The sequence below is a fragment of the Hermetia illucens genome, chromosome 1 (assembly GCF_905115235.1).
Source record: "Hermetia illucens chromosome 1, iHerIll2.2.curated.20191125, whole genome shotgun sequence".
Classification (NCBI taxonomy): Eukaryota; Metazoa; Arthropoda; class Insecta; order Diptera; family Stratiomyidae; genus Hermetia; species Hermetia illucens.
The window spans coordinates 123,819,566-123,828,524 of NC_051849.1; the positions used below are offsets into that span (position 1 = coordinate 123,819,566).

General features: G+C 41.7%; 1 protein-coding gene across 1 annotated transcript; it reads left to right on the plus strand.

The window, feature by feature from the left end:
- The first annotated feature begins 492 nt into the window (after positions 1 to 492).
- Positions 493 to 1,365, plus strand: LOC119661357 (zinc finger BED domain-containing protein DAYSLEEPER-like). Its single transcript, XM_038070667.1, has one exon. The coding sequence runs from the start codon at positions 493 to 495 to the stop codon at positions 1,363 to 1,365; it is 873 nt and encodes a 290-aa protein (XP_037926595.1).
- The last annotated feature ends 7,594 nt before the right edge of the window (positions 1,366 to 8,959 follow it).

Below are 8,959 nucleotides of genomic sequence, written 5' to 3' on the forward strand. Positions count from 1 at the left end.
ACAACCGCTCATTTCATAACTGAAGGGTTTACTTTTAAGACTGTATTATTGAAATGCTCTTATTTAAGTGGGAGTCATACGGCCGTTCATCTCGCGGAGGAGATAAAAAATATAATATTGGAATGGAATTTAAAGGGAAAGGTGCTTGTGTGAAATATCTCAAGTCTCAACCTGCAATTTTAATATGAAAAAGAAGTATATTTTAGGTAAATTATGCTATTTCGGATAATGCAACAAATATTACAAAAGCGTTAGCTGATATATTGAGTTTGAAGCATTATGGCTGCTATGCCCATAGCCTTAATTTAATTGTTCAACGAGCTCTTAAGGAACTGGAGCCAACACTAGAAAAAGTTTAAAAAAATCGTAACGTTTTTTAAAAGAAGTTCGTTGAACAATGAGAAACTCTTGAAATTTCAAATAAATTCAGGTGTTTCTCAACCAAAACGTTTGATTCAGGATGTGAGTACGAGGTGGAATTCTACCTTTTATATGCTACGTCGGTTCATAGAGCTAGAGGAGGCAATACGAGCGACTATAGCTTTAGTTGACAGGAATTTGCCCGTTCTCACAGGAGAGGAATGGAAGACCTGCAAGGAAGTGTGCAACATATTGAGCCCATTCGAAGAAATGACCAATTCAATGAGTGGCGAAAAATACATGACAGGAAGCGCCGCGATTGTGGTCACCCGGTGTCTTAAAGGTGTTTGCGAACGGTTTGCCCGAAATTCTACCTTCTCTGCAGCGACAGAAAAAGTTGTCAGCTTATTACGTCGGGGATTGACTGATCGATTTGGAAATATAGAAAAAATTATCCCGCTGGCGATTTGCACCCTTCTAGATTCCAGATATAAGCATCATGTTTTTCAAGATGATTCTGCACTTTCCGCGGCTAAAACTTTTTTGGAGAACTTAACAATAGAAATGATCGAAAAAAACCCAAGTGAGCAACATAGTGGCGGATCGTGCACTTCTAGATCCTCTGTTACCATTCCTTTCCGAAATGCACCAAGTGCTTGGGGCATTTTAGATGAAATTATGGGCGATAAGCAACCACAAGCATCTCCAATATCACGAGCGAAAAAAGAGATCGAGAGTTATTTTCAAGATGACGTTCTCCCACGTCGGGATGACGACGGAAATAGCAGTAATGTTTTAAATTGGTGGAAAACATTCCGGCATATTTACCCCAATTTAGTCAAAATATTTCGTATTATCTGCAATATCGTCGCAACCTCCGTTCCTTGTGAACGTATATTTTCAAAAGCTGGTAACCTTATTAGTGAAAAACGTACCAGGCTACCATCTGAGAAAATTGAGTTAATTTTGTTTTTGAATGCAAATTTGGAGTCCTCAGATCAATGAATTTAATTGTTTGAGCAGCAGAGAGGAGCACCTTTCATTTATTATGTTTGTTTTTTTTCTTTATTTTTATTTATGTTGATTGAATTAAGAGTATTGCTTGTTGAACTGAATTTCGATTAAATATTAATTTATTTATAAAAGGTATAATGCTTTATTTTTTTGCTGATGTATTTCCTTATTTTCTCTTCTTTTATAAGCTAAATATAGACATCCATCCAACAAAGATTGATGAAAAATCAATTTTTTTATTTATTAATGTATCACTATCACTTATAACAGGAGGTATATCTATTGTACAAATTATTCCTTTTTTCTGGTGCTGTAAGAATGCCTGGATTCACCATATAAGACAGTTGCTTAAAAAAATCGAAAATATAGTTGAATAATGCTTAATAAATAAGCCTTCTCAATCATTATTTTTTCAACTGTTGTTTTTAACTGTTATTTTTCTTGAAAAAACTGTTAATTAACGTTTTTCAAAAACAACAGAAACGCCCATGCCTAGTTTGTATGTATATACCGACAAATTGAAAGTCATTGACCTCATCCCCACTACGACTCATCTAGATGGGTGCCGTCAAGGGTTGTTTACACTTTCTCACTTAACCCATCGTATTAATGTAAGTCGGTCGTAAAAGTTAAGTATATGGCAACTCCTTCATCACATTACGATGTGCATCGGACGGCATAGAACGTTGGAAGATTCTAACTGTTAAGGGTAAAGTACAATACAAGAATGGATGCGTGGGTGCACGGTGAGAAAGTTGTCAAATGAAGTTCATTACAAAGCCTTGCATGAAGCAATATACAACAGCGCGCAATTTTAAGAACAATTAAAATTTTGCAATGCGTGACGTATTTTTAATTTGAATGAATGCTAATAAGTAATGTCACTTGCATTAATCCTGTCGCTTCCATTCATAAGCAAATCGGAATACCGGAAGCTCGCGCTTCGGGTATAAAGGTTTTGTGTTCATCTTTTGTGAGAAACTTCTACGCACATTTGTCTATTCACAAATCCAACATATTCCTTCATATTTACATACAAGGCATACGTGCCTATTATAGCATAGATATTATACCCATCTTAAACAAACAAACTGCCTATTTCCGAATATTTTATCCATACATGCATAATTGGTCGTACCAATATTTCCGATTTATAATACTTTGTGCACAAGAGCATACATGTGTACATATATAGTACGTATATTAAATATGGCTGGTTTAATGTACAAATATATCTATCTGAATTATTGTACTATATACCTACATACACACATCTCTGTTTAGAGTAATTGATGTTCGTTTACAAATGAGTGAAAAACTAAAACAAAATAATTCTTTGCGACCCCATTCATATGAACTCACTTCGCTGTGCTATTGACGAATCGATATATGATGATGATGTCATAGACGTTGTAGAACGCACAAAATTCCCCAAAAGGGCAAAGTTTCACCCTCTATAGCTATGTTAGTAATAGTTGGATTTTCTTCAAACTTGACCAAATTCTGCTTTATGTTAACCCCTACACCCACGCCAAATTTTGTGCTTCTATGATGAACATAATGGGGGGTTGCCGAGTAAATTTCTAAAATGTGGAAATATACTACTATTAACTTTATTTGTACAGATATCGGAACTGGATGTATTATGAGGCCCAGATTTCGTTTCGGTTGGGTAGGTTCTAAGAACGAGGCCTGTTTCACTTTTTGATGCTCATATTTTGGCCCTTCACTACTCTACGTTTCACCTGATAACATTTTCGGAAAGTACTAATTGAGCCCTTTCATTTGATACTCCACATGCCACTTTTTATGAAAAAATCTTTTGCACCATCCAGTCACATGCATTGGGAGCCCCCCTTAAACTCAGTACAAAATGGCGCCACTTGCTATATGTAAAGTGAACAACAGACGAGACGCTCTCACCAATTTTTGTGACAATCGTTCCAGCCGATCCGAATAAATCGGGTATGACAGACAGACATCGACTCGATTCTAATAAGGTTTTCTTCCACACAAAATTTTAAAAATGAGTTTAAGCCGTAGGTATATGCACTCTTCATCATAACGTACGATTTTCATAACATAAAATATGCAGGCAGGTCGACTGTCCGCGCACAAAATCAATTAGTGTACGCATCTTCCTATATTTTATGTTACGAAAATCATGAAATTAAATCCGGCTTAGAAACATTATTTATGAATGGAAGCGGCGGAGCTAATGCAAGTGACATTAATTATTAGCACACGCAACTCAATTAGTTCCTCAGGTAGTTCTCAAAATGAATTAATTTAAATTAATTATATTCAAAAGTAACTGTAGAAAATGAAAAGCACCGAGATATTGCAAGTGGCGCAATCTATCATCAGAACGAACCTTGCCGACGTAGAGTGAACTTTGCCGACCTGAAATTGTACATTGAAGCTGCGATCAGATCGAAGCTTTTCTCGTCCACACTACGCACACATCTTACTTGTATTTCCAGCTTTGCGTTACTTAACGTTTCCGTTTAGTGGGACGAATTCAATAATCACAACAAGGCGGTAACGTGCATATGATTACTTCCCTGGAATTGTTTATTGTATGGCGAGAAACAGAAAAAAAACCTTTTGATAGAACTTGTTAAAGGTGCTATACGAAAAATTCCACTTTTGTTTTAGAAATCAAATAATTAAAAATGTTAATTGGTTTTGAATAGCCGTTACTACTGCTTTGTGCTGTGTTTTAGTTGAACTTCTCAATTCCTTTTATTTTTTGGCGCCTTATAACGAGTTAACGATTTCACAAATTTATCTTTATCTATCTCCTGCTTCAAGTTCATAACACATGTTTTTGGGAGAATGTTGATCATCTTCTTTTTCTTCTGACTTTGTCCCGTTCACAAGCGGGGTCGGCTCGTCGTGATCGGTTACGCCATTTGGCTCTATCCAATGCCTGGTCTGGGTGCCATCTCGAGGCTTTCAAATCCCCATTCAGCGTATCACGCCACCGTTGTTTCAGCCTGCTTTTTGGTCGTTTACCATCGACTTCGATATTCAGACCAATCTTGGCAAGTGAATTCTCGTTGGCACGAATTGCGTGACCATACCATCGAAAACGGCTCTCTCGCAATTTTTCCACGATCGGTGCAACCCCATAACGATCGCGGATATCTTCTTTTCGGATGTAATCAAACCGCGTAACGCCACTAGTTCAACGCAGTATCTTCGCCCCCATTACCGTAGGACCCTGTTCATTGTCTTTTACAGTCGGACAATACTAAGAACCATAGAGGGTGACAGGACGGACGACATTGCGGTAAATTTAGATTTGAGACGTTCGTTGATACGTCGATCAAAAACAACAACAGTTGTGGAACGCCACTTAATCCAGGTTGCGCTAATGCGCGAAGCAATTCCATAACGCAGTTTTCCATTGGCTAATAGCGTTGACCCGAGATATTTAAATCGATCAGTTCTGGGCGGATCACTGCCGCTGACAGTGATTGTGTCTGTTTCATGGGGATCGGTCGTCAAAAATTCAGTTCCGTTTAGATTCAATCTGAGACTGTGTTGAATGAGGCGATCATTCCATTTTTGGACAAGTTGCTCGAGATTATTTTTGCTATTAGATGCTATTAAAATATCATCTGCGAAAAGCAGTGTATAAAGCGCTGGACGTTGAATATCCCGGATGAGCGGTGAAAAGGCGTTTCCTTGATGAACAGAAACAGAGACACGGAGCCGTTTTGATAAAGTTGCGGGAGCGAACCGTATTCTCACAAATTTGGCAAGAAAGAAAGTGACAAGAACCTCATTTGGACAGGTGATGCAGCTCCAAATATTCATCATCATCAACGGCGCAACAGCCGGTATCCGGTCTAGGCCTGCCTTAATAAGAAACTCCAGACATCCCGGTTTTGCGCCGAGGTCCACCAATTCGATATCCCTAAAAGCTGTCTGGCGTCCTGACCTACGCCATCGCTCCATATTAGGCAGGGTCTGCCTCGTCTTCTTTTTCTACCATAGATATTGCCCTTATAGACTTTCCGGGTGGGATCATCCTCATCCATACGGATTAAATGATCCGCCCATCGTAACCTATTGAGTCGGATTTTATCCACAACCGGACGGTCATGGTATCGCTCATAGATTTCGTCATTGTGTAGGCTACGGAATCGTCCATCCTCATGTAGGGAGCCAAAAATTCTTCGGAGGATTCTTCTCTCGAACGCGGCCAAGAGTTCGAAATTTTTATTGCTAAGAATTCAAGTTTCCGAGGAATAAATGAGAACTGGCAAGATCATAGACTTGTACAGTAAGAGCTTTGACCCTATGGTGAGACGTTTCGAGCGAACCAGTTTTTGTAAGCTGAAATAGGCTCTGTTGGCTGACAACAACCGTGCGCGGATTTCATAATCGTAGCTGTTATCGGTTGTGATTTTCGACCCTAGACAGGAGAAATTGTCAACGGTCTCAAAGTTGTATTCTCCTATCCTTAATCTTCCTGTTTGACCAGTGCGGTTTGATGTTGTTGGTTGATTCGTCTTCGGTGCTGAGTGGTTCTTCCCATGATGTTGTTGATGTCGAATGGTCTTGAGAGTGATCTTGCTGCTTTTATCTGGCCTCGCACATTGGTCAGGGTCAGCCTAGTCTTATTAATTTCGTCGGGATACCGAATTCTCTCATGGTCGTGTACAGTTTTATCCTGGCTATGCTATCATAGGAGGCTTTAAAGTCGATGAATAAATGGTGTAATTGTTGTCCATATTCCAACAGTTTTTCCATCGCTTACCGCAGAGAGAAAATCTGATCTGTTGCTGATTTGCCTGGAGTGAAGCCTCTTTGGTATGGGCCAATGATGTTCTGGGCGTATGGGGCTATCCGGCCTAGCATGATAGAGGAGAATATCTTATAAATGGTACTCAGCAACGTGATAACTCTATAATTGCTGCACTGTGTGATATCTCCCTTTTTATGTATGAGACAGATAATGCCTCGTTGCGCATTGATTCGCTGTCCCATACCTTGAGCACAAGTTGATGAACCACTTGGTGTAACTGGTCGCCTCCATATTTAACCAATTCGGTTGTAATTCCATCGGCTCTTGGCGACTTACGATTTTTTAGCCGATGAATGAAGTCCGTGCACTGTTTCTCCTGAACTGGTGGTGGCAGTATTTGTCCGTCGTCTTCAGTTGGCGGGACCTCCAACTCGCCGATGTTCTGGTTGTTCAGTAGCTCATTAAAGTACTCAACCCATCGCTCCAATATGCCCATTCTGTCGGAAATCAGATTTCCCTCTTTGTCTCGGCAGGATGAGCATCGAGGTGTATAAGGGTTCATTGTGCTGACTTGTTAGCAAAACTTCCGCGCCTGGTGCGGTTGCTCCCTGTAGTTTTCTAGTTCACAGACTTGTTGGTTCTCCCAGGCTTCCTTTTTCCGTCTGTGAAGTCGCTTCTCCGCTCAATGGAGTTCGTGATAAGTCTCTGCGCGTGCTCGCATTCTTTGAGAATGCAACATTACTCGGTATGCGGCATTTTTCCGTTCCGTTGCTAGCTTACATTCATCGTCAAACCAGTCGTTCCGACTCCTTTTGCGGCTGGGGCCAAGTATGCTTGTGGCCGTATCCATGATAACGTTCTTCAGGTGATTGTGAAGATCATTTGTTGATGCTTCATCTCCTGGTCCTCTGTTGACTGCGGTTATTGCGGCATCCATTTCCCTCTTATAGGTGTCGCGGAGGGTTGTGTTGTGGATGGCTTGAGTGTTCACTCTCACCTGATTGTCAGAGGGGATTCTAGGTGGTATTGTTATTCGAGCTCGGAGCACCATGCCAACGAGATAGTGATCCGAGTCTATATTGGCCTCCCTATATGTTCTGACATTCATCAAGGCTGAGAGGTGGCGGCGTTCGATCAACACGTGGTCAATTTAGTTGAAAGTGGTCCCGTCTGGAGAGGCCCACGTATGTTTGTGGACCGCTTTCCGCGCAAACCAGGTACTTCCAACAACCATTTCGTGTGACCCTGCTAATTGAATAATCCGTAGTCCGTTATCATTTGTTTTTTCGTGTAAGCTATGGGAGCCAACGTATCGCCTGAATACGGGCTCCTTCCCTACTTGGCTCATCATATCTGGGACAGGCTTCGAGGATTTGTTCTACTGTCTCGTAGAAGGTATCCTTCTCCGACTCAGCAGTCTCCTCTATTGGGGCGTGAACGTTAATGAGGCTTATATTTCTAAACTTGCCTCGCAAGCGCAGAGTACATAGCCGTTCGCTTATGCTTTCAAAGTCGATAATAGCAGGTTTGATTTTTTGACTGACTAAGAAACCTACTCTGAGCACATGGTTTACTGGATGGTCACTATAATATATGGTGTAGCGGCTTTTTTCCAGGGAACCGGCCCCTGTCCAACGCATCTCCTGTAACGCTGTTACGTCAGCCATTGGGACAGGGTATCGGCTAGCTGCTTATCAGCTTCATCTCTGTACAGGGAGCGCACATTCCATGAGAAAATGCGCAAATCGATAATCCGTTGTTGTTGCCGGGTTCGTCGTTATATAATCCGTCTAGTCCAAGGCTCCTGTTGTGGCTCGTAACAAGTTGTTTTCCATGTAAGGTTGTCAGCTCTACCCAACCCCCAACCTGGAGTACCAGTTGGTACAATTTGTCCCGTTTTTAGACGCGGGAGACTCGCCTTCATCCTTCTCCGTCTGCAGCTTTTCGTTAAGAAAGGGTTCCCAGCGGTCACAACGTGGAGGTGGAGATAGGGTTTGGTAGTAGAGCTGTTGGTGTTGGTTCAGCAGGCATTTCCCAAGTTTTATGCTCCATCGTGGGTACCAATCCACGTTTCGCCCTGGGACCTATACTACCCTTTGACCACCGGTCTAAATATTAGGTTGGGGAAAAAGTAATGTCGTATTTGTGATCGAATTTTAACGCTTTATTTAACATACTTAGAATTATCCGATTTAAGTCAAATATGCGCCGATTTGTTTGCCAGGCATAAGGCAACCCCATATGCCCTTCTTATAAAACCCCCTTCCTTATTTGCAAAAAACTCAGACAGCCACTGTTCGCAAGCCTCTTTTGAGGCCAACTTAGTAGCACCAAGAGCGTTTTGCATGGACGGAAGAGATGGTGGGTGCGATAGGATATCCCATCCGAGCTCCCGTAGCTTCTAGCGGGTCATTAAGAATGTGTGAGGCCGAGCGTTGTCCTGGTGGAACAGAGCACGATCCTTATTGACCAATCCTGGCGGCTTCTGGTCAATCGCCTGCTTCAAACGGTCGGGTTGCTCACAGTAGAGGAACAAATTGAGGGTCTGGCCATAATTGAGGAACTCACAGTGGATGACTCCCTTCCAATCCCACCAAACACACAGCGCAACCTTCTTGGCCGTCAATCCGGACTTAGCGATGGTTTGGGCCGGCTCGCCGCGTTTCGATCACGATCTTTTTCACTTAAGATTTTCGTACGTGATCCACTTTTCATCATGTCACCATCCGCTTGGAAGATGGGTCGAATCCGTTCCGTTTCAGCAGTGCATCACAGGCGTTGATTCGGTCCAAGAGTTTTTTTTTCGTCGACTCGTGTGGCACCCAA

Coding starts and splice junctions, on each gene's coding strand:
- LOC119661357 (XM_038070667.1), top strand. CDS start 493: ATGCTACGTCGGTTCATAGAGCTAGAGGAGGCAATACGAGCGACTATA.